Genomic DNA, 27,253 nt, shown 5'->3' with positions numbered 1-27,253 from the left:
AATCTCAGAATGTGTTTCTTTCATTTTAGGAAAATTCAGGTGGCAGATCTGTCATTTAAAATGGTTAAAGGTTCAGATTTAGCTTTCCAGAATTTCTAATAATCATAATTGCACTTCTAGCCAATTCTGAGCTTAATGTTATCCACCCGAAATAACTTCAATTGATACAGTGCCATTTTACTTACTACATAGTGAAATGTATGGTTTTTCACACCGTTTCAATCTCTGATGACACATCTTTATATAATGCCTTAAGGATAATAGTCTAACCAGCTTGCAAATAATGAAATATGTTTACCCATGGACATTATGTAATTTATAATAGTGTCAGGATTCACATTTCATTGTAACTTTATAGAAAAAATACTTGAATGTCACAGTTTTATATTCAAAACACAGATATAAAAAAATAAAAGAATACAGTATGTCAGGGAGACCCAGGAATTGAAATAAAGGAGCTCCTAATGGAATAAAATCTGAAACTTACCAACAAAATATATGACATAGTTTGGTATTTGACCCAAAATATGAAATAAATATCTTTAAAATCACTTTCTTTTGATGTTGATAAATGATTGAATAAATACATCAATGAGGAAAAATAAATAAAAAATTTTCCTTAAAGAATTTCAAATAATATATGTAGATTTTGTGCTATATCTACACATTATATGTATGTAAATATTTTCATAGATCTACATGTTGTAGATGTGTGAATGAGCTTAACTAGCCACACCCCTGCCATCCTTGAGTGTAGGCTGACTGAGAAAAGGACGTGTTAGAGGGAGAAACTTGGCCACGCTGATCTCAGATCAAAGCTCACCTTGTCAGTGGTAACCATGTTATTGGAAAGGACCTTGTCAATATGTGATAAGAGTGATGTTTTACCTGTATGGTCTTCCTTCTCAAATCTACCAATGAGAAAAGACATGTGTCAAATCCAAATCAAAGAACACATTACAACATACCCAACCAGTATTGCTCAAAATGCTGAAGCTCAAGAAATATAAGGACTATCTGAGAAACTGTTACTTTTCTGACTAAAAGTGTGCTGCATTCCAGATGGGGCCAAAAAACCAGAAAAGAGGTATTAGGAAAAAAAAAACACAGAAAAAACAGTCAGTGAAATCTAAATAAAGTGTGGAAGTTAGCTTATACAAATGTACCAGATGCTACATACTAGTCCATATTGATTCATATTAATGTATGAAGAAATGCAAAATGGATTTCTCAGTTGTAGCAACTGTAGCAAAGTAACGTGTTAATAGGCGGTTCCAAGATGGCAGAGTAGGGAGGGAGCTTACTGCGCTAGTCTAGGAGAAGACAGTTTAAAAAAAGTGAAGAGAGTGCAATCTCAGGGAAGAGTTTGGGAGAAAACTGCAGAAGAAATTCTACGCAAATTAGAGGGACACAGTGGACCTACCTGGAGGGTGTGGACGCCCACAACTCAGGACTCCCGTAGCTGAGAGCCTATGCACCAGCTTTGGAAAGTGAGGTGAGACCAGACCTCAGCAGCCCAAGCCACTAGCAATAAAACTGCAGGAAGAGCCTAGAGTGAACCTGACTTGGAGCCCCATGGGGGACAGTGTACCTGCCAAACTAGAGGAGGAAAAAAGAAGAAAAAGAAGGGACATGTTTCTCTCTCCCCAGTCACTTTACAACAGCATCCTGTAACAAGCCAATAGAGGGGGTGCCATTTTGGACATATATAGCAGCTGCTCCAGCTCGTGTCAATGCCCAGCAACCAGCAAGTGGAGACTCCTGACTCTCATGGGGATAACTAACAGGGTGCTAGGAGCTTGTGACTGTGAGGCTTCTGTTCTGGGACTGTGAAAAAATACAAAACAAAGCTGAGGGTGTGTGGGAGGACTCACGTGTGGCTGGGACTTTGGGCACTCACAGTGGGAGACTCCACATGCTCAGGGCTTCCTGGTCACCAGGTGAGAGACATTGTTGGGGAATCTGAGCTTACACTGAGGATTGCACAGATCCTTTGTGTGGTCCTTGGGGCAGAGTGGACAAGTATATTTACTGGGGCTAGCACTCAGGCACTGGTTTCTTTGAGGAGAGGAGCTCAGCTGAACAGAATATACTTCCCTTTTGATTAAAAAAAAAGAAAAAAAGGAGACTTATGGCACCAAACCTGGATGTGTCACTTAGATACGCCCTTCACCCTGTAGAACTGAATAGAGCTCCCTGGCCACAACCATTACACGCCTCTAAATAGTCACTGGAAGCAGACACTCCACTTATGTACAGAGGTATAGCACAAAGATAAAAGCTGCCACAGTGAAAAAAACACAGAAGAAACCAAGGAGTATCTCCAAAAATGCTGAGTAACAAATGCACCAAATCAAGAAACAAGAATAAGGAAGACAACATGATGCCCCCAAAAGAACACAACACCTCAATACTAGATTGTGAAGATGATGATATGGAAGAAATGCAAGAAATGGAATTTAAAAAGTTGATCACAAGATTACATAAAAGTAATCAGAAGCAAATGTATGAACTACTGAAATCTGTACAAGACATGAAAATTTCTCCAGTGAAATTGAGATTTTAAAGAGAAATCAAAATGAAATGAAAAATTCAATAGAACAAATAAAAATGCAGTGGAAAGCCTTAACAGAATTAGTAAAGCAGGAGAAAGAATATTGGACTTAGAAGACAAAGCACAGGAAATTATACAGTCAAACCAAAAACAAGAAGAGGAAATTAGAAAACTAAAAAACACTGTTGGGAATCTACAGTATACTATCAAACAACATAACAGATGAGTTCTAGGAGTTCCTGAAGGCATGAATAGAGAAAATGGATTAGAAGGCCTTTTAAGTGAAATAATAACAGAAAACTTCACTAATTTGGAGAAAGAAAAGGACATGCAAGTACAAGAAGCATGTAGAACTCCTAATAGACATGACTAGCAAAGATCTTTACAAAGGCACATTGTAATCAAGTTCACCACAGTAAAATATAAATAAAAGATTCTAAAATGTGCATGAGAGAAATGCCAGATTACTTTCAGAGGATCTCCAATTAGACACACAGTGGACCTTGCATCAGAAATACTACAAGCTAGGAGAGAATGGCGAGAAACATTCCACATATTAAGAGAAAAAAAAACTGTCAACCCAGAATACTATACCCTGAAAAGCTCTCATTTATGCATGAAGGTTAAATAAATACCTTCCATAAGAAACAGAAAGAATTTGTCACTACCCTTCCAGCCCTACAAAAGATGCTTAAAGATGTGCTGCACACAGAAACACAGAAACATGGTCATCACTATGAAAGAAGGTAAAGGAAAGAATCTCTCAGTAAAAGTTCAAAGAAAATTCAAAGCAAAAAATAGGGATATTTTTGAAAAAATGACAGGGCAAAGCCATTATTTATCAATAATCACCTTGAATGTAAATGGTCTCAACTCTACAGTTAAAAGACACAGACTGGCTTAAAAAATAAAATAAAATCCATCTATTTGCTGCCTGCAAGAAACACATTTCACCAACAAAGATGCATGCAGACTGAAAGTGAAAGAATGGAAAAAAGATATTCCACGCCAACAGACCAAAAAAGAGCTGATGTAGCAATCCTAATATCAGACAAAATAGACTTTAACACAATAACTGTTAAAAGAGAAAAAGAAGGGCTCTATATAATGATTAATGGATCAATTCAACAGAAAGATGCAACTATTATAAACATATATGTACCTACTTACATGGCACCTATTTAAAAGAAATGTTAAAGGATTTAAAGGGAAACATAGACCCCACTGCAATAGTAATGAGGGGGGAGGGGGTGGGGGGCGGCATCGTGGCTCACTTGGTTAATACTCTGCCTTTAGAAAAAGTGTTATCAAGGCCAGTGCAGTGGCTCACTAGGCTAATCCTCCGCCTGCGGCACTGGCACTCCAGGTTCTAGTCCCGAATGGGGCGCCGGGTTCTTGCCCTGGTTGCTCCTCTTCCAATCCAGCTCTCTGCTGAGGCCTGGGAGGGCAGTGGAGGATGGCGCAAGGGCTTGGGCCCCTGCACCCGTATGGGAGATCAGGAGGAAGCACCTGGCTCCTGGCTTCAGATTGGCATAGCTCTGGCCATAGCAGCCATTTTGGGGGGGGCGAACCAATGGAGGGAAGATATTTATCTCTCTCTCTCTCTCACTGTCTAACTCTATCTGTCAAATAAATAAAAAAAAAATAGTAATGAGGGACTTCAATACCCTACTGTCAGCAATAGTCAGATTAACCAGACAGAAAATCAGCAAGGAAATAGCACAATTAATTGACACTATAGACCAATTGGACCTAACAGATATCTACAGGACATTTCATCCTATAGTCACAGAATACACATTCTTCTCACCAGTGCATGGAACTTTCTCTAGGATTGACCACTTACTAGGCCAAAAATAAAGTCCCAGCAAATTAAATTTAAAAAAATCATGAAATCATACCACATATCTTCTTGGACCACAATGGAGTCTAGCTGGAAATAAGCAACTCAGGAATCTCTAGAACATATGCAAACACATGGAGACTCAACAACATGCTCCTGAATGAACACTGGGTCATAGACGAAATCAAAAGAGAAATAAAAAAACATTCTAGAAACAAATGATGACACCAACACAACATATCAAAACATAGGGAAGACAGAAAAAACAGTGTTAAGAGGAAAGTTTATAGCAATTGGTGCCGACATCAAGAAATTGGAAAGACATCAAATAAATTAGCTATTAATGCAACTCAAGGATCAAGAAAAACAACAGCAAACCAAACCCAAAACTAGTAAGAGAAAAGAAATAATTAAAATTAGAGAAGAAACAAAATTGAATCAAAAAATTACAAAAGATCAGCAAAATGAAGAGCTGGTTTTATGAAAAAAAAATAAACAAAATTTGCACACCATTGGCCCAACCAACCAAAAAAGGGGAGAGAAGACTCAAATCAATAAAATTAGAGATGAAAAAGGAAATGTAACAACAGACAACCATAGAAATAAAAAGGATCATCAGAAATTACTACAAAGAGCTGTATGCCAACAAACTGGAAAATGTAGAAGAAATTGATAGATGCCTGGACACATACAGCCTATCTAAATTGAGCCATGAAGATATAGAAAACCTAAACAGACTCATAACCAAGATGGAAATTGAATCAGTAATAAAGGCCCTCCCCACAAAGAAAACCCTGGGAATGGATGGCTTCACTGCTGAATTCTGCCAGACATTTAAACAACTAACTCCAGTTCTTCTCAACTTATTAAAAATAATTGAAAGGGAGAAAATCCTCCTGAATTCTTTCTATGAAGCCAGCATCATCTTAATTACTAAGCCTGAAAAATATGCAACAGAGAAGAATTACAGACCAATTTCCCTGATGAACATAGATGAAAAATCCTCAACTTTTAGCCAATTGAATCTAACAACAGATCAGAAAGATCATCCACCCAGACCAAGTGGAATTTATTCTTGCTATGCAGGGATGGTTCAGTATTCACAAATCAATCAATGTGACACATCACATTAATAAATTGCTGAACAAAAAAACACATATGATTATCTCAATAGATGCAGAGAAAGCATTTGATAAAATACAACACCCTTTCATGATGAAAACTGTAAGCAAACTGGGTATAGAAGGAACATTCTTCAACACATTCAGGGCAATTTATGACAAACCCATGGCCAAAGTCATATTGGATGGGGAAAAGTTGGAATCATTCCCACTGAGATCTGGTACCAGACAAGGATGCCCACTCTCACCATTGCTATTCAATATAGTCCTAGAAGTTTTATCCAAGCCATTAGGCAAGAAAAAGAAATTAAAGGGATACAAATTGGGAAGGTGGAAGTCAAACTATCCCTATTGGCAGATGACATGATTCTATATATAGGGGATCCAAAAGATTCCACTGAGAGACTATTAAAATATAGAAGAGTTTGGTAAAGTAGCAAGATATAAAGTCAATACACAAAAATCAACAGCCTTTGTATACACAGACAATGCAAAGGCTGAGATTGAGCTTCTAAGATCAACCCCATTCACAAAAGCTACAAAAAAAAATCAAATACCTCAGAATAAATTTATTCAAGGATGTCAAAAATCTCTACAATGAGAATTACAAAACATTAAAGAAAGAAATAGAAGAAAATATTAAAAAAATGGAAAAATCTTCCATGTTCATGGATTGGAAGAATCAATATCATCAAAGTGTCCATTCTTCCAAAAGCAATTTACAGATTCAGTGTGATACCAATCAAAATACCAAAGACATTCTTCTCAGATATAGACAAAATGATGCTGAAATACATATGAGCACACAGGAGACCTCAAATAGCTAAAGCAATCTTATACAACATAAACAAAGCAGGAGACATCACAATATCAGATTACAAGACATACTACAAGGCAGTTAGAATCAAAATAACATGGTACTGGTACAAAAACAGATGGATAGACCAATGGAACAGAATAAAAATGCCAGAAATCAATGCAAACATCTACAACCAGCTTATATTTGACCAAGGATCTAAAACCAATACCTGGAGCGAAGAGAGTCTCTTCAACAAATAGTGCTGGGAAAACTGGATTTCCACATGAATAAGTATAAAACAAGAATCCTGCCTTACACCTTACATAAAAAATCCACCCAATATGGATTGCACTTAATTTCAATGAGTCAGTTAAGTAAGACTTTTTAGCTCTATTTTGTCTCTTCAATCATTAAAATTTCTTTGTTCTTTATGTTGGTATGAAGTTAATTTTGTAAGAATACATAAGGGGACAGCACTATGGTGTAACAGGTAAAGCTGCTGCCTGCAGTACAGGCATCCCATATGGGTCCTGGTTCAAATAACAGCTGCTCTACTTATGATCCAACTCTCTGCTATGGCCTGGGAAAGCAGTAGAAGATGGCCAAAGTCTTTGGGCCCCTGTACATGTGTGGGAGACCTGGAAGAAGCTCGAAGTTCCTGGCTTCGGATTGGCACAGATTTTGCAGTTGCAGCTATTTGGGGAGTGAACTAGTGGATGGAAGAACCCCTACAACCCGTCTCTGCCTCTCTGTAGCTCTGGCTTTCAAATAAATAAAAAATAAATCTCAAAAAAAAGAATTCATAAAATATGCTTATAACATCTTAGCAATCTAACAAGGGGAAGTTCACCCACCATCTGCACAAAGAAATATAGTTACAGAATTTTGAAGACTTTTGTTATACTGCTGTAAATGTAAATATAACATTTTGAGTGTAATAGGTTAAAAATGTCTTCATTATATTTAGGAAACAGTGCATGGCAGTTGATAAATCTGACGTCAGAAGGTAGCATTGTGGTGCAGTGGATTAAGCTGCTGTTTGCAAGGCCAGCATCTCATATCAGAGCCCTAGTTAGAGCCCTGGTTGCTCCACTTCTTAGACAGCTTCCTGCTTATGAGCATGGCAGGTCAGTGGAGGATGGTGCAAGTGCCTGGACTCCTGCACATATGTGGGAGGCCTTGATGGAGTTCCTGCATCATGGCTTCTGCCTGGCTGAGCCCAAGTTGTTTGGCCTGTTAAGGAAAGAACCAGAAGATGGAAGATCTCTCTTTCACTCTCCGTATCTCCCTCTCTCTCTGTCACTCTGCCTTTCAAATAAAATAATAGCTAAATCTTTTCAAAGGAAAGAAATCAGCCTAGGCTTCACTCAGTTCTTAGGTTTTCCCCTTTGAACCAATGTATTAATGTCAGAATCTTCGAGATGTTATGTGTGAAATGAGGCTCTTAATATTTGCTCTGCCTTCTCATGTGGATATTTTGAAGATCACCATAAATAATGAGTGTGGAAATCCACCAAGTGTTATTCTCCCATATGATGCTGTTTTTCTATTAAGCGCAAAGCATCAGAGGAATCTTAGTGAGATCTCAGATATTTTTACTACACCATACTCCCTGCCAAACTACATAAGCAAAGTCTGTTTTTCAATAGGTTGGAGTGATATAAAGACAAATGTGAATAAATACAGATATGAGAAACTACCTACCTTGATGTCATACATATGAATGCACTAGGGATAAAAGCCCCACCACTCTTTGTCATGCAAGCAAAGCAAGCTTTGAGCCCCCATGGAGTGAAGAAATATAACTTCTCCCAGAGCCTGGCATGAGGATTCCAAGGCATCTCTTCAGCCACCCGAACCACCAGGCACAGGTGACTCAACTGATGGAGTTTTTGTTAACATCAGGGCCGCAATTCTGGCCTGCATCAGGAAAATGGAGCTAGCTATTGCATGCCATTGGCTTTAAAAAGATTCTTGGAACTGGTGCTGTGCAGAGTAGGCTAAGCTTCCGCCTGCAGAACCGACATCCCATATGGATGCCAGTTCTTGTACCGGCTGCTCTTCTTCTTATCCAACTCTTTGTTGATGGCCTGTGAAAGCAATAGAGAATGTCCCAAGTCCTTGGGTCCCGGCACCCCTATGGTAAACCGGAAGAAACTCCTGGCTCCTGGCTTCAGACTGGCCCAGCCTTGACCATTGTGACCATTTGGAGAGTGAACCAGTAGATGGAAGAACTTTCTGTCTCTCCCTCTTTCTATAAGTCTGCTTCTCAAATAAATAAATTTTTGAAAAAATCTTTATAAATATTTCTTTATGTATTTGTTTGAAATGCAGAGTGACAGAAAAAGAGGAGAAATCAGTCAGAGATCTTCCATCCCCTGGTTTACTCCCTGAATAGTCACAATAGCTGGTGCAAGGCCAGGCTGAAGTTCAGAGCCAAGAGCCGAGGTCTCCCATGTGGTGGCAGGAACCTGCTCGGTCATCACTCACTGCCTCCCAGGCACATTAGCAGGAAGCTGGAATTGGAAGTGGAGTAGCTGGGACTCGAAGTGGCACTCTGACATGGGATGCCAAGCTCCCAAAGTGGTGGCTTAACCTGCTGTGCCCCAATGTCCACAAACAAAATTATCCTCTGGTTCTTAGTGTTTTTCTTCACAGACATCCAGTCACCACCAGTAGCCCTCAGAATGGGCAAGGGAAAGCAGAGGGAAGAGCTCGCTGTCAGCACCGTCTTATCATCACTTTAATAAAACGTACAGTGGGCTGAAATACTCAACTGCCTTTATATGCTGTTGCTTCTGTTTTGAGAAGTGCAGTCACTCACTTTTTCCACATATGTGAGAGTATTTCCAAAAGCTCTTGGAAAATGAATTTAAAAGATAAGGTATAGGTGCCACAAATACTGAAATCCATGTATATGAGGGATCTTCAAGTAATGCATGCAAATTCATATTGTAAAAACCTATGGATGGATTTTGAATATTTTTTGGCAGTGGAGCAAATTTACATTTTAATTCCATTTTCCACAAACTTTTTGAAATACCCTGATATTCTTGATGGACTTTGGTGGAACAAGGACATGAGAATTTATTTCCTCTGAATAAATTTGTTTTGGCTGTAGATTCATATACTGTATCCTCTCTATTCTGCACCTTTTTTCCTAACATTTTTGGTGCCCCGTGTGAGGAGGCATCAATCTGCAACTCTTTTCCTAACAGACTTAGCCAATCATGATGGCCAAGGTTGAGAAGATGAAGTACAGAAGACCCTGTGTTCTCAAGGCAATCACTTTCCTTGGAGGGGGTCAGGCAGGTTAACAGGCACTGTTACCATCTGCTAAGGTGTTAGAGGGATGTTGCCACACTAAGGACCACCAATGGCCAAAAAAAAACTTCACAGTAAAAGTGATGCTTGAACCAAATCTGCCAGAAAATCACACATTTGGCTATGGTCAAGGTGTACAATGGAAAGTGTGTAAGAGGACAATGTCTTTAGAAATAAAACTTATGGGGAAATATGATTAATTTAGGGAACAGTAAGTTCCCTAAGTATGGAGTGTACCTGGGATTTCTGTAAATGAGTGCCCCAAAATGGATGGCATAGGGCATCAGAAACGAATTGTGTAAGACATTGGTAGTGTTGGTTCCTTCTGAGAGATATATGGGATAATCAGTTCTGTGCATACCTATACAACTCAACTTGGCATACTTCCATGTACAGGTGCATCATGGCAACCCCTGCATTCATGTTCACATGGTGTTTGCTTGCATGTAGGTCTCTGCCTTGAAAGTTCTCCTTTGTATAAGGATATCAATCACATACCCTAATTCACTTTTTTTTGACAGGCAGAGTGGACAGTAAGAGAGAGACAGAGAGAAAGGTCTTCCTTTTCCATTGGTTCACCCTCCAATGGCCAGCGCATCGCGCTTATCCAAAGCCAGGAGCCAGGTGCTTCTCCTGGTCTCCCATGCGGGTGCAGGGCCCTCCTCCACTGCACTCCCAGGCCACAGCAGAGGGCTGGCCTGGAAGAAGGGCAACCAGGACAGAATCCGGTGCCCCAACCGGGACTAGAACCCGGTGTACTGGCACTGCAGGTGGAGGATTAGCCTATTGAGCCATGTTGCCGGCCCCTAATTCACTTATTTTAACTTGGCTCCAGCAATGTGTGACCTGGGGGGTGGGGCACTAGGATCTCACACAGCTTCGAGCAGGAGTCATAATTAAACTCATTATGTACAAGTATGGCTAGAAACCAGGATGCATTTGAAAATGGAGAGGGGAAAGGGGAAATAGATCATGGATCCACAAGTAGTTCTAGTTTAAATAAGGAAAATGACTTATTAAGTAAAAACAAAAATGCTTATTCCAGACACAGAATTTTAATAGAAATGTCCCAACTCACCAAAAAAAAAGACAGAGAAGACCCAAATCAATAAAACCAGAGATAAAACAATGTACAACAGATACTACAGAAGTAATGAGAATCATTAGGAATTACTACAAGCAGCTATACACCAACAAATTGGAAAATTAGAAGAAATGGATAGGTTCCTGGAAACAAACTACCAAAATTGAGTCTTAAAGACAGAAAAACATAAACAGACAAGTAACCAAGAAGAACATAGAAGAAGCAACACAAACCCTCCCCGCAGGGAAAAGCCCAGGATTGTGTGGTTTCGCGGATGAATTCTACCAGACTTTTCAAGAACTAATTCCAATTATTCTCAAACTATTGAAAAAAATTGAAAGGGAGGAAATCCTCTCAAGCTCCTTCTATGAGATCCATATCATCTTACTTCTAAAACCAGAAAAAGACAGAACCTAGAAAGAAAACTATAGACTAAAATCCCTAATGAACAGAGATGCAAAAATCCTCAACAAAATACTAGCTAATTGAATCCAACAACACATCAGAAAGATAATTCACCCAGAGCAAATGGGATTTATTCCTACTATGCAGGAATGGTTCAACATTCACAAATCAATAAATGTGACACATCACATTAAAAAACTGAAGAACAAAAATCATATCATTATCTCAATATATAAGCATTTGATAAAAGATAACATCCTTTCAAGATGAACACCTTAAGCAAAATGCGTATACAAGCAAAATTCCTCAACAAAATCAAGACAATTTATCACAAACCCATGGTCAGCATCTTATTGAATGGGCAAAAGCTGAAACCATTCCAACTAAGGTCCAGAACCAGAAAAGGATGCTCAATCTTACCACTACTATTCAATATAGTTCTGGAAGTTTTAACCAGAGCCATTAGGCAATAAAAGAAATCAAACAGATATAAGTTAGAAAGGAGGAACTAAAATTATCCTTGTTTGTAGATGGCATGATTCTATATATATAGGGGAACCAAAAGACACCACTAAGAGACTAATGGAACTCAAAAGAGTTTGGTTTAGTGTCAGGATACAAAATTAACACACAAAAATCAATAACCTTTGTTTACATAGACCATGCTATGGCTGAGAAATAACTTGTAAGATCAGTCCCATTCATAATATTTACAAAAATTAAATATTTTAGTATGAAGTTAACCAAGGATGTGAAAAGATCTATAAGATACTATTTACTGAACTCCTTACATATGTAGGGTTAATCTTATGAGTATAAAGTAAACTGAAAGTAAAGCATTGTACAAATTAAGAGTGGGAATGAAAAGGAAGGAGAATGGAAGATGGAAGCATGGGTGGGAGGGACGGTAGGTGGGGATGTATCACTGTGTTCTTAAATCTGTATACACGTAAGACATGAAATAGGTATGCCTTAAATAAAAGAAAAAAGAAAAAACTCAAACTACTTAACTATTTTTTTAAAAAAAGGAATGTCTGAAGGATAGAGATCAGTACTCAAGAGGAAAATTATTTTAGAATATTTATTTATTTTTTGAGTTTCCTTATAGGGGGCAGGGATTGAAAAATAGAGAAAAAAAATCTTTCATCTGGTGAGTCACTCCCAAAAATGGCTGCAACAGCCATGGTTGAGCCAAGGCAAAGTCAGGGGCTAGGAACTCCATTCAGGCAGCCTACATGGGTGGGAGGGGCCCGAACACTTGGACCATCTTCTCTTGCCTTTCAGGAGCATTAGTGGGGAGCTGGATGGGAAGTTGTCCAGCTGAGACTCCAACTGCCACTTGGATATGGGATGTCAGAATGGCAAGCAAGCTTAACACCTGTGCTAAAATGTGATCTCCTTAGAAGAAAAATTAAATTTTTCTATCATACTATTATACTTATAAATGAGAATGCTAGAAGTGCAGACACTGATAAATTAAATTATTGAACTATTAAAATATAATTGACATGAATCCTGGAGCTTGAAAGTGTGTTTTCTATTCTTTCAATGTAACTGCATGTATTCTTAAGCTTAAACCATTTTAGTTAGCAGTTTATCTGGGAGAAGCATTCTTCCTTAACCTAGACTTTTTCTCCTGCTTTGTAACCTGTTCCTGACTTGACTGTGAGCATCAGCTAACCTATGATGTTTAAGTTCTGTGACTCCAGCAGTATGACCTATAGCCTATATTGCATCTTCCTTGAAATACTGGAAGATGGTTTCATTTTCACTTCTCTACCTTGGAGAAACCTTGCTAAAGTATCAGTCTTCAGATGGACATTTGACCTGGTGGTTAACACACCACTTGGGATGGCCATATATCATATCAATGTGCCTGGTTCAAGTCTCAGCTGTGTTCTTTTTCTGCTGATGCACACACTGGAATGCAGCTGGTAAGAGCTCAAGTTGTTGTGTCTCTGACACCCATGTGGGAGACTAAGATTGAATACCCAGTTCCCAGTTCCAACTCTGCCCTGCATTAGCTGTTGTGGGCATCTGGGGAGTGAATCACTGGATGTGACTGATTTCTCTTTCTCTCTTCCCTTTCTTATAATAAATGAATGAATAAATAAATAAGATAAAATATCATAGTTTTCTTAGTATGTCTTCTCCACTGCTACCTCTTGAATGTATTAAAGCTTCACCAAAAATGGGGGCTTTGCTTGTTTCTACCTCTCTACTTCCAGTTTGTGTATCTTCAGTTAAAACTTGTGAATTGACAAGTGATCTGCTTTATTACCCCTTGTTTTACAACAACAAAGGCTCACTTACCTTCAGCAGCTCTAACTCTTGGTTGCTAACCTTGCATTTGCCTTACTTCCTCTCAGCAGTTTGTGGTCTTTACCAAACAGCTGACCCCACCCTCTGTTGTTCTCTGTCTCCACTGGTTCCTTGTGAGGGACCATCAATATATTCATATTGAGCAATCCCTTCCTCCACTTTCTCATCTCCCTTGGCTGATTCTTAGCTTACTGAGATCTGAATTCTAGACCTACCGCTGCTTTGACCCCTGCTTGCAAATCCAGGGCTATTTTGCATTTTCACCACCTCAGTGGGTGTTCAGTGGGAGTCTTCTAAGCCCTTCTTTAAAATTGCCTGCTGGTCTCCTATGATCTTACATCTTTAACTCTTGGGTTTCAACCTAGTTTACTAGCAGTCTTTTATTTTATCTGGAGATCATGGAGTTGCATTTAGGGTATTATTTATTGTCCCATTATGGATCCATCCACAGCTCAAATACAGTTGATATTTGCATGACACCCATAACAGCAAGGTCAATCCAGGTATTTTCTGATTCCTGGGACTCTGGTTCCTGATTCACATTTCCAACTACTTTCTGAGTAGCTTCCTCATGACCTACCCCAAGCGCTCTAACACAAGCTTCCCAAAGTGGAACTGTACAACATCACCTACACACAAGCCAGAGATCTGGGCATCTTATCACACATGGCTCAGGCCCCCCACTCTTATGTTTAACTAATAACTGAGTCCTTATATATATTAAATATCTACTTTACATCTCCACTGTCATGACTACTGCAGTGATTAAATATACTTGTGACTTTCAAACAGACTTTTGTATTGTATATTTCTTAAATGTTTAAAAAGAAGTTAATTGTTCCTTCATGCCCAGTCTCCTTAGAATGATATTGGATGGCTTCTTCCTCAAGTTTGGCCGTGGTCTAGCATGATTTTTGTGGGTTTTTGTTTTTGTTTTTTTGTTGTTAGGGTGAGTCATAGACATACTGGAGGCTCCTTGATGAAAGCTGCAGATTGTTTCTTTAGAAACGGCACATTTGCCCACGCACTCGCGCTCACACGTGTGGTGATATCAGGGTTGGTGGACAGCCTGAGCTCTGCCCATGAATTCCATCATTTAACCCATCTCTTTCCACACGGTTCCCCAACACTTCGGCAAGCCACCCCTGTACTTGTAGCTTCCCTTAAATGCTGTGGTGTTTCTTGCTTTCTGATACCACGTCACACAACCCTTGCAAATCTCATGCAATTTCTAATAGAACTTCCACTCAACTCCTGCCTGTTAGCTCAAGATCACCTCTTAGTTTTTCCTCATTCTTTCCCTGTGCTTATAGATCTTTGTTATTTCTCTGCCTTCTGATCCTGGTGTGTATGACTTCTGCCTTATTATCATATAATGACTCATGGTTAAGAGTGTAATTAAAGATTAAAGAGCCTGGTAGTCAGAATGAAATGCATTTGGACACATGATAGAAATGGTTATATCTGATAAACAATTTGAAGACCTTGACTGAGGTACTCAGAGTTACTCTGAGTTTGAGGAAGGAGAAATTCTATATAAGGATTCATACCAGAGGTGGCATTTGGATTGGCTTGAAAGGACACAGAGGATTTGGGAATGCAAAGAGTAGAGGTAGAATAGAAGGTGAATGAGAATTCTGGACCACATCTACTCAGCTGCTTCCAGTTATAAAAATTAAGACCTTGATTCTGTCAGGAATCTTTTGATAACATTGTATCTTACAAAAAAAACCTCCACTTGTGATTTTTGTGAATTATTCCCTGAACTAAACTTATATTTCTCATTACAAATGCCCCTTAACTTAAAAAATGCTTTGTCATAGGCCCTATATGTGTCCCAAGCCACATTCCTTATTAACCTATTGTACGATAATTGTCTTCAAATGGTGAGAAAAAAAAGCAAAGCAAAACAAATCATAGCACAGGTCTTTGCAGAACTGAGAGAATGGCTGGATTGCAAAAAGCTTTCCCCTCACCACTGATGTGAGGCAATGGGAAGCTAAAGAAGTGTAAGAAGTTTGCTGCTACTACAAGTGTAGTCTGTCATGGCAGAAGTGCTCACAGTGCAATCTCCACTAATAGCCCAGAACTCTTCTGCTGTTCACTAATCTACTCCACTGCTGAATAATCTGCTAGTAAATAATAAAGCTGAACGCCTTGGGGTGAGAGTTGAGCTTTTCCTGATTTACATTTACAAGAGAAAACTAACAGGGTTTATGTAAACATCCAATTGGAGATGCCTGATCTTTGCCAAAACACTTGAAAAGACATGTTGTTCTTTTGAGAGCTAATGCTTTATCATAAATGTAGAAATAAAGTGCTAATATTTAGAAGAAATGCTTTAAAAGTACCTAGTCTTTTAGAAATAAGGACCGTACAAAATTAGAAACGTCAAGCAGAAGTCGGATTCCTTTTACTTTGACTTGGTTGCTGAGTTTTTCATTTAATAAAATGTTTCCTTCCAACATGAAACCACTCTTGGGGATCAAGGTCATTAGCAGGATACAGCAGAGCATGCTTGTTAGTAGATTCTGACCAATCTGTGGCTTAAGCATAAGTTGTTTTTCCAAGGTGGAGGCATTTCCGGCTGTGCGGAAATATCGATCTTTAAAATTAGTTTCCACTAAGGCACGACAGCCCACCACCTTCCGTATAAGCTGCAGGAGTGAAGAAGTAAAGTTCCTCAGTCCTCCCTTATATGACATTACTTCCTATTTTTATTTAGCTGCATTATTGAAAATGCCAGATAATAACAGAGAATTTGGGAGGTCAGAGGTATAAAGGAAATACTCTTACATTTTTTTTTTACTTAAATAAAGTAAATATTGTGTGTATATATTAAAAAAAAAACCTTCTTTACTTCCAGGAAATATATCCAACCTTTTCAAGATGAAGAGAATAATACACAACATATGATAGTGTAGGTAGATAATATTAAATACAAAACCCAGTACATCTGCAGCTTTATCACCACATGGAAAAATTAATATTTCAAAATCAAATAGGTTATAAAATGCCCAGAATAAGGTGTATGCATTGGAGAAATATATACTCAGAAGGTTGAACTGCCAATAATAGAAAAAATATTTATGCTGGGAAAGCATATACACAAATTAAATTGTTGCAAAATTTTTATCTTGCAGATTTTCTACTGTCCTCTGGCACTCTTCATACCACCTTCAGTGTATGCTGTGCATCTCCAGTTCAATCTCCTCTACCAATTTTGGATCCACACAGAGGTAAGCCTTTTTTTTTTTTTTTAAGTTTGTACCTAAATACCCTGAAGCAATGTCCTGGAAGTCTACTAGCGGCTGATTTATTGTGTAAGAAAAATCTTTGTGTGCTTTCTTTAAGGAGAAACATCTGTTCATTTTTATCCTTTTTTTCTGAATATATATTGCAAAGTTTATAAGAACCAATGAGGCCAGTTGGTCTCAATTAAATAAAACAATTTTTGAGCTATGAAGTACCAAAACATTTTAATACTATGTTCAATAGCATATCTTCCTGTATTACAGTTTATTAAACATCACTTCCTAGGACATGTTGAAATTCATTTCCATCTAAAGATAGAAATCTTATGCATATGTATCAGTGGGAACTCTCTGAAAACTCCTTGAAAAATTTGTTTACAGAAATTACTAAAATATTTTCTTTGATTGGAAACCTTGCTTTCATTATAGAGTTTAGGTTTTATGTAAAGGTGTTCAAGATGCTATCAGGATTTCTTTCAGAAAACAGCACCTATATAATTTCATGGGTCAGTGACATCTCAAATTCTCAGATTCTGCATGCTTTGCAGTAAGCAACTGATGGCTTTATGTACTATTGTACTAGCTTTGTTGTTAAGTATTAAAAATCACAGAACCAGAAAAATTCTGCCTTGCACACATGAGAACCCTTTCAAGACTCTGGTATTTACTGAAACCTTTTGAAGTTCCTATGGGAAGCACATTGACGGATGTTGCAGCTAGTTGAACAATACCACAAATCACAGTTGCCATTGAACGCCAAATCTTGATGCAACAAAGTGCATTTATTTCATTAATCTGCAGTAATTCATGCTACTGACTTACCTGGAATAAAGAAACTGTTGCCCTGACTTTGGATGTATGGGGCATTCTATGAAGATCTGCTGTGAAATTGTGTTTTATGATAGCTGGCATGCATCAAGCAGTCAGTACAACAACCATCAGAAGGAGCTGTTGAGGCCAGTTCTGACTCGAGAGGTCAGAGACCAAATTTGTTTAAATCAGTAGGGGGAAGCTTTCTGGTGATTTACACAGAGGGGTTAAAGGAGGTTTACATTTTTATAGTGGCACAGCCCCAAGGCCATGCCACGTGTGGCTTAGGTGTAACGCTCTATGCAGAACAATGGTGTCTAAGTAACTTCTGCCTTTTCCTGTGAACCTCTGAGACTAAGTCCCATCTCCTGAAGTGTGTGTGTGGGGGGGGGGGGGGCTGTGCCCTTTTAAATTCACACCACCAGTGGCTTTATTGCAGTTCAAAAGCAAAGCATTAGTCCTCTGGCCTGTGTGACACCTTATGCATTTGAAATTACAAAGCCACTTCAAAAAGTGTGTGGAAACATGGAATTAAAATATAAGTTTACTGTTGCACAAAAAAAAAATCCATTATTCATTTTTTTCATAGTATACATTTCCATGGACTTTTTTTTTTTTTAATTTGACAGGTAGAGTTATAGACTCTAGAGAGAGTCTCTCTCTATAGAGAGAGAGAGACAGAGAGAAAGGTCTTCCTTTCCATTGGTTCACTCCCCAGATGACCACTACAGCCAGCGCTGCGCTGATCTGAAGCCAGGAGCCAGGCGCTTGCTTCTTCCAGGTCTCCCACATGGGTGCAGGGGCCCAAGCACTTGGGCCATCCTCCACTGCCCTCCTGGGCCACAACAGAGAGCTGGACTGGAAGAGGAGCAACCGGGACTAGAACCCAGGGCCCATATGGGATGCCGGCACCACAGGTGGAGGATTAGCCAAGTGAGCCACGGCACCCGCACCTCCACAGACTTTTTGAAGATCTTAGTATGCATAGATTTAAATAATTGTTTTCAGTGCCGGCGCTGTGGCGTAGTAAGCTAAGCCTCCGGCCGTGGTGCTGGCATCTCATATGGGTTCATGTTGGAGTTTTAGATGTTCCTTCCGATCCCTAGTCCTATATACAGCTATAGTCAGTTATTGGGAACTATCATCACCCCACCCGTTATGAGAATTAGAATGCAAAGAAAACTTCTGATGACTCTTATCCTTCAGCCAAGCACAATCACGTGAGTTGAGTGGCACAGGTGCAGGAACACATCTTGGATTTTCAACTATTGAGGTCTTGCACACCTGTGTAGTTGCACTGATTTACTGTATTCCATGCACAGCCATTTGTTTACAAATAGTGATTTTTTCTAGAAGGAGGCCTGAGAGATGTGTAGCAGTGTCTGCTGTCAGAGAGAGGGCACCGGGAGGGGAGAATTGCAATGAGGAGAGGACTCAAGTATTTTTTAAATATTATTTTTATGATGTGCCTGCCTTACTTTTTCAATTAAATGTTAACACACAGATTAAGAATTGAAAAATAAAAAGCCTGAGAATAATATCATTGAGCCTAGAAACAGCCCATTTTACAAATGTGTTAACCCCCTTAAGCCACTTGCACACTCCTTAAGATCGGCATCATACTTGGCACTGCCCCCACAGAAAGACTGTATGAGCTATGGATACAACAGGGCTGGCCAAAGAGCCTGGCAAATTCATCCATGGGCTGGCGCCGCGGCTCACTAGGCTAATCCTCCGCCTTGCGGCATCGGCACACCGGGTTCTAGTCCCGGTTGGGGCGCCGGATTCTGTCCCGGTTGCCCCTCTTCCAGGCCAGCTCTCTGCTGTGGCCAGGGAGTACAGTGGAGGATGGCCCAAGTGCTTGGGCCCTGCACCCCATGGGAGACCAGGATAAGTACCTGGCTCCTGCCATCGGATCAGTGCGGCGCGCTGGCCGCAGCGCGCCAGCCGCGGCGGCCATTGGAGGGTGAACCAACGGCAAAGGAAGACCTTTCTCTCTCTCTCTCTCTCTCACTGTCCACTCTGCCTGTCAAAAAAAAAATCATACATGAAGGTTTGATTCATTTTTTAAAGTTTTTATTTCTTTATTTGAGAGGCAGAATTACAGACAGAGAGAAGCAGAAGCAGAGAGGGCAAGGTCTTCCATCTGCTGGTTCACTCCCCAAATGGCTGCAATGGCCAGAGGTGGGCCAATACTAAGCCAGGAGCCCAGAGCTTCCTCAAATCCTCCCAAGTGTAGGGGCCCAAGCACTTGGGACATCCTCCACTGCTTTCCTGGACCATAGCAGAGAGCCAGATCAGAAGTAAAGCAGACACACAGCCGCACCCTTATGGGATGCCAGTGCCACAGGCAGAGGCTTAGCTTACTAGGCCACAGTGCCAGCTCTAAAGGTTTGATTTTTAGAGTGATTTGACTTCTAGACCAGTTCTCATTATAAAGGAAATCTGGTTTTAAGGGGTCAAGGTCACCCAAAAATCGAGAAAAGTTCATTCTCTTTAAATCAATTGAGTTAGGATGGAAGGAGGAAAGAAAAACCTAAAAATGCTTTTGGAAGAAGGCATACGAAAGGAAAAAATAACTTGTAAAGTAAATTGAATAATTTATTGAAATTTTGTTTGCTTTTGAGCTATTTTGATGAAAAAATAACAGTCTCTTCCTGACCTCTTTTTCGAAGTTACAGAGCATTTGGCTTGAAACTGTATTCTGTTACTTAAATTTTATGACCGCATTTCTGCTTGTTTATTGTTCTTTGACCTAAAGTGTCCACAGCACATATTCAAGTTTAATGATTACAATAAGAAAACCTTTTTATTTAATGCATGCTGTTAACTTCGTAACTGCAGGATGTTGTAGTTTTTGAAATATTAGGTGTTACTTTGGAGTTAGCTGAGCTGATGTAGTCGAGTAGTAGCAATAACATTATCCATGGCCTAGGATTTTTCTTAAATTTTCTATCATATCATTCATACACATATCACATGGTATTTGAGTAGAAAAATGTTGCAACAGTGAAATAAATTCATTCATTGATATTGAAGATTTGACTTCCCAAGCCAATGATTTGTAGAATGCCAAACTGAAATTCCTAAGAGAAACATTGTGCAGATATGATGGATATCATGACTGCTCTGGTTACACAATGGGATACACTCTGTGCTAATATTTACACATTGTGGTGTTTTATATGTTCACATATGCATAAGATACCCATAGATGTGTTGTCCTCCAGAGAGGGGTCCGTGGGCAGGCTGAGAGGCAAGGAAAGGAGTGAGACATTTGCACCAACTGCGTTCATTCTAATGTGGATGAAGAATAATCTCTATGTCCTGCTATTTCCCTAATACTGAATGACTCTGGAGCTTTTCCTGCATTTACTAGAATTCGGTGTATTTATTTTAATGAATTGTCTGTTTAACGTCTTGCTTAGTTTTTAGTTGCATGGTTTGCCTAATTGATCTGTTGGAATTACTTATAGGTTCTGGACACAAGTCCTTAGTGAGATACTTATATTTTAAAATATTTCCTCAACATGTAGGAGTCTATTCATTTTCTACACTATGATTGATGATGTGTAAAAATACTGAATTTTGAAGAAGTTTATCATTTCTTTTTTTTATGGTTTGTTTTCTTGCAATATTCTTTTTAAGAGGTCACTGTGACAAACTCTGAAATGTATTCCCCAAGGGTTCCTTTTGGAACTTTGCAGTTTTAACTTTGGGCTTTAGGTGTGAGATATTCTTGAATTAACTTTTGTGTACGGTGTGTGGTAGGGATCAAGATTCATCATCAATATGCACAAATTCATTCATTGTGAAGACTTTCCTTATCCATTAGATGGCCTTGATGCTTTTGTTGAGAAGAACTTGACAGTATATGGTCGGGTCTATTTTTACTCTTCTGCTCTCTTCTTCTATTGATAGATTTCTCTTCCAATACTAATCTTTCACTTTACTGATTACTATAGCTTTCGAGGAAAAAATGTTTCTATAATCCGTAGGGTTTTTTTTTCAATTTCTCTAGGATTTTTTTCATGCTTAATTTTGTGGTTTTGAACAAAAGTAGTTCTATTTCTTTCCTATACTTATGTCATTTATTTGTTTTTCTTGCTTTGTTCCTCTGGCAAGAGGCTAATACACAAAACACAAAGAAGTGGTTAGAGAAAGATGCTGGCATCCTCTACTAACGTGTTTCTCATTTTCTCTCCTTCCTATCCCCAGATATAGTGTTTGTATGTGTGTATGTGTGTATACATAGGCACACACCTAGCGGTTGCTCTAAGGTTAAGTATACATTCTACCTGGAATTAACATAAATAATATTTGTTATAAATGCAATAATCTTATGGCAGTATATTTTCATTAATGCTTTCCCAACCTAGGCTCGTGTTCTTACATGGGATAATCCTTCTCAAGATATAAATCTCATATTACTTTTATTATTCTGAATTTAATCAGTCACATTTTTGAAAGAAATCAAGAAAATAAAAGAAGTACACTTCTATATTCTCCTTATACACTACTACTCTTCATTCTTTCTTTTAATCCAAATTCCATCTGTTATTATTTACTTTCACTCTGAAGAATTGAGCATCTCCTGTAAGGCAGATCTATACTAACAAATTCCTCCAGTTTTCAGGTATCTTAAGATGTCTTTATTTTTATTTAATTTTTGAAGGATATTTTCATGGATGTAAAAATTTTAATTGATATTTTTTGTTACATTCTTTCAGCATTTAAAAGCAGTTTAGCCGGCGCTGCAGCTCACTAGGCTAATCCTCCGCCTTGCGGTGCCGGCACACCAGGTTCTAGTCCCCGACGGGGAGCCGGATTCTGTCCCGGTTGCCCCTCTTCCAGGCCAGCTCTCTGCTGTGGCCCAGGAGTGCAGTGGAGGATGGCCCAATTACTTGGGCCCTGCACCCCATGGGAGACCAGGAGAAGTACCTGGCTCCTGCCATCGGATCAGCATGGTGCACCGGCTGCAGCGCGCCAGCCGTGGTGGCCTTGGAGGGTGAACCAACAGCAAAAAGGAAGACCTTTCTCTCTGTCTCTCTCACTGTCCACTCTGCCTGTCAAAAAAAAAAAAGCAGTTTATTCTATTTAGACTTTTATAGTTTCATAGAATTTAGTTGATGCTCTTACCACTATTTTTATATATGTAATATGTTTTTTTCCTCCTAAATGTTTATAGGATTTTTCTCTTTATTTTGGTTTTGGTACTTGACTGTGATTACTATATATGCTTTTCCTTTTTATTAATCTGAACCAGGATTTGTGGTTATGCACATTTTATTATTTTTACATTTTTTATTTATTACTTGAAAACAGGTGAGGGGGCAGGAGAGAGAAAGAGACCTTCCTCAGTTGATTCAGTCCCCAAATGTCCACAACATCCAGGTCTCTCATATGGGCAGCAGGAACCCAAGTACTTGAGCCAATACTACCTGTCTCTCAGAGTGCACATAAGCAGGAAGCTAAAATCTGGTGCAGAACTGGGGCACAAATCCATACAATCAGATATGGAGTTTGGGCATCCCAAGCAACCTCTTACTCATGGGCCATCTGCCAGCCATTGTTATTTTTTTAAAAAAATTATTTATTTATTTATTTGAAAGTCAGAGTTACACAGAGAGAGAAGGAGAGGCAGAGAGAGAGAGAGAGAGAGAGAGAGAAAGAGAGAGGGAGAGAAACTTCCATCCACTGGTTCACTCTCCAATTGGCTGCAACAGCTAGAGCTGCACCGATCCGAAGCCAGGAGCCAGGAGCCTCCTCCGGGTCTCCCACGAAGGTGCAGGGACCCAAGGACTTGGGTCATCTTCCCCTGCTTTCCCAGGCCATAGCAGAGAGTTGGACTAGAAGTGGAGCAGCTGGAACTTGAACCTGTGCCCATATGGGATGGCGGTACTATAGGCAGCAGCTTTATCCGCTATGCCATAGCACCAGTCCCCTAGCCATTGTTATTTTTAAAATCCAATTTGAAGCATAAAAACTTGGCTGTTATTTCCTTAAATGTTATTTCTATCCCTTTTTTCCTCACATCTTGAGGCATCAATAACACATGTAATATATTTCTTGATAGTGCATCAGAAATAGTACTCTATTATTTTTACTTTCTCTCTTGTTAAGTCTTATCAGCTTCTGTTAACAGATCCTCAACTTTACTTACCCTTATACCTGGTCTCTCTCTAATCAACTACTAAGCCCATTCAAGGGATATAATATATTCAAGTTCAAGAGCTTCAATTGTTTCATGTAGAAATGACACTCATTTCTCTGCTGAGAGTGTCTTGTCACTCTTTATGACTGTCTGTCCCTTAATTTCTCAATTACAATAATTATGTCAAAATTCCTGTCTCCTAATTCTAACATCTGATTGTGGTATTGAGGTTTATTTCAGCTCTTTTCAAATTTTCTTTTACATTGTTCACATTTCTTCATTTCTTTTTGTCTTGTCATTGATTTTATCATATATGCCAATCTCCAGGACAAATGTCTTGCTATTCATTTTTATCATATATGCTTTTCTTTTAGACAAATGTGCTGTATAGGCTCTGGGATCCTTTATATTCCTCCGATCATAGTTTATGATCATTCTAGCAGGTAGTGCAATAACTAACTGTCCTATTTGGATAGACCTTCTTAGGAAGTGTGTCCATTGGCACAATCTTTAGTCCTGTCCTTGGACTAAAGGACCTTCTCTATCCTGGGGGAGTCTTAGGTCTTGAGGAAAGACCGACATTGAATGAAATGCCTGCGGTGTTTACAAATTCTCCTGTGCTGGCATCATTCAGCAGTTAAGGGACCTGCTCAACAGTTTTCTGGCTTGTTGCTTTCGTAGCTTTTCATCAGGTTCCCCAGTGCTGAGCCATAGCATGGATAATTTGACTCTGTCAAGGCTGGAAGGGGATTCACACATGGCTCTCCTTCTGGACTTCCTTTCTGGAATTTCTCCTTTTGGTTTCCAGTCACAGTTGTAGCTGCAAACATTGATCCCTGACTCTTAATCTGGTAAGTCTAATACTTTCTTTTTGACTATTACTCCCTTTTTTGCAATCAGGGCATGCCTTAGGGCAGCCATTCTACTAGGATATGACTGTGTTGACTGTGTCCACCAAACATTGAGTGATGACATTGTCCATTTGGTGACCTGTTTGAGAAGCTGTGAGGAAAACACACTGTTCTTGTCAGCAGTACTCTATACATAAGCAATTGGTCCAATTGTGGCTTTTCTCTGGAGATATGTAGATCTGATTAATAAAGGTCAAAAGAAATCAGAGTATTAGGAGAGCTGCAGAGAGGTAATAAGCAAAATAAGAAAGTTGAAGAAATCTAACCAATGAGACACTGATTAGAAGCTAGGAGACATAGGGGAGAACACAAAAATGTTACTTTATGACTGCAAGAACAATAAGATGATATCAGCATATGTAGGAATTTAGTATATCTGAAGGATACAACAGAGTGTTTTGATTATTATCTTTTTGTGTCCAAATTTACAGTTTTTGCAAAAGTCAGGAAGTATTTATTTTTCAAAATCTTATACAGAGTCTACTGAAGACACTGTCATGGGTAAAGATGCAGTTGTATTTTAAATAACTGCAGACATTTTGTTTCATCTCTTTTACTATCTCAGCTTTCTGCAGCTGCTACTTGGCCCTTTGTCTAGGTGGGGAATGTATTGGGATTATTAAGCAGTCAGTAAATCGGTTTCATTAACAATTTAAATATTTATTTTGCATAAAGCAAGATGACATCTGGGAAAACATTCTTGAACATTCCACATACTTTGATTACAAAAACTTAAATGTGAATATCGTAAGCACATGATAAGTCATCTCAAGTGCTTTTAAAAAATAAGACAAATTACAAATAAGCAACATGATTTCTATAATCTAAACTGTATCTTCCTTTGTGATTTCTGGGATTAAATCACCTGAATTCAAACCCTGACTACATTTGTTAATCTGGTTATGAACCTGAGCAGTTTCCTTCATCTTCCTATTTCTCATTTTCTTCCTATGTTAAGTGAAGAGAATAACAATGTATTGCTTTGTCATCAGGATTAGAAAAGATAGTTTGTGTTCTCATCTGACAATTAGATCAGTACTTGACACACAGAAAGAAGAGAAAAATGTCTTCAGTATTATTTATCGTTATTTTTTGCAATCTAGATACTTATTTATTGTATGTCACTTGTCAACTATTGTTATGATTATTTGTGTATATTTTGTGACATAATTTTATGAAATCTGTATTTTGTTTAATATAAAATACTAACACGACTAAATACAGTTGGATTTCAGATTTAAACACTTAATCCACAGATTTACTTTAGAAAATGCGTTCTTCACTGTAAGTGTTTGGGATTCTGACCACCAAGTGGATTGAGTAAAAAATGAGTTCTTCACTGTGAGCGTTTGGGATTCTGACCACCAAGTGGAATGAGTAGGACTTTTTTTTTTTTTTTTTTGACTGGCAGAGTGGACAGTGTGAGATAGAGAGATAGAGAGGTCTTCCTTTTCTGTTGGTTCACCCTCCAATGGCTGCCGCGGCAGCACACTACGCTGATCCGAAGCCAGGAGCCAGGTGCTTCCTGCTGGTCTCCCATGGGATGCAGGGCCCAAGCACTTGGGCCATCATTCACTGCACTCCCGGGCCACAGCAGAGAGCTGGACTGGAAGAGGAGCAACCGGGACAGAATCCGGCACCCTGACCAGGACTAGAACCCAGTGTGCCAGTGCCGCAGGTGGAAGATTAGCCTATTGAGCCATGGCACCAGCCCAGGATTTTTGTTATATTTTTATTTTCTGATTTTGAAGCTGATGAAAATACCAATTATGTAATTTGCCAGGTTAAGAAAACTTTTGACATTTGAGTTACTATAGATACTTACTGTCAATTGCAGTCCTGGTCATGCCTGTATTAACAAGTACAGAAAAGAATTAAAAGTGGTAACTATAAAATATGATATTCTGTATGAAGGGAAAGTAGCTGACTTCCAAGGATATATAAAAACAAATCTGAACTTTAGATGTCACAGGTATTAAGGCCAAGAAATTTGTCATTTATAGTTGTTATTGATCTGATAGTTCTGGAGGGAAATTTGATGAGATGCTGTTTTTATTTAGCTGTATATTTATTTCATTTTGTTCTTTGTGTATTTATCTAGAACTTACTTTTCAGAAAGTGTTTTAGGCATTTAAACAAGCAATACCTAAATCTTCATAACTGCTCTCTGGAATCATTCCCTTGCCCTGGGTCCCAGGACTACCAAGAGTTGGAGCAGGGAATTTGGATCAACCTCCAAATTCTTGGCTTTCATAGACTGTGCTATGGAGTGTCCCTCTACGTGGGCCATTTCTGATTATAATTTACATTAAAATAGTCACCATGTATTAAATATGCCATAGGTGCCAAGTTAAAAAGAATTGCTTAATTCTCACAAAATAATTTGGATCACTACTGCCTAATTAAATTTTTACAGGTTATAAAGAGCAAATGTAAGTTCAGGTTAGCTCAGTAATGGGACTTTATGTTAAGGGTACATGTAGAGGGACATGAAGCAGGAAACTACTCCAGGAATTTTACAAACTATGTTTCCAAAAACTGGAATTTTTCCATCCACCAAACTGTGAGCAAACACCATCCTTCTTAAGGCTAAGAATATTGATTTTCTGTGGTTTCTATAAAAGGTGACAACAGCTGCTTTCAGAGATTTTTTTGTACACTACTCAGTGTTA

General features: G+C 38.9%; 1 protein-coding gene across 1 annotated transcript in view; it reads left to right on the top strand.

The window, feature by feature from the left end:
• Positions 1-27,253, top strand: part of AGMO (alkylglycerol monooxygenase) — a 360,464-nt gene that overhangs the window by 122,958 nt on the left and 210,253 nt on the right. The window contains exon 5 of the mRNA XM_002720858.5: positions 16,596-16,691. Within this exon, the coding sequence (XP_002720904.1) occupies positions 16,596-16,691 (96 nt within the window). The remainder of the gene's footprint in view (positions 1-16,595; positions 16,692-27,253) is intronic.

The sequence above is a fragment of the Oryctolagus cuniculus genome, chromosome 16 (genome assembly GCF_964237555.1).
Source record: "Oryctolagus cuniculus chromosome 16, mOryCun1.1, whole genome shotgun sequence".
NCBI lineage: Eukaryota > Metazoa > Chordata > Mammalia > Lagomorpha > Leporidae > Oryctolagus > Oryctolagus cuniculus.
Note: the sequence above shows the minus strand (reverse complement) of the source record. Positions and strands in the feature narration are given on the sequence as shown.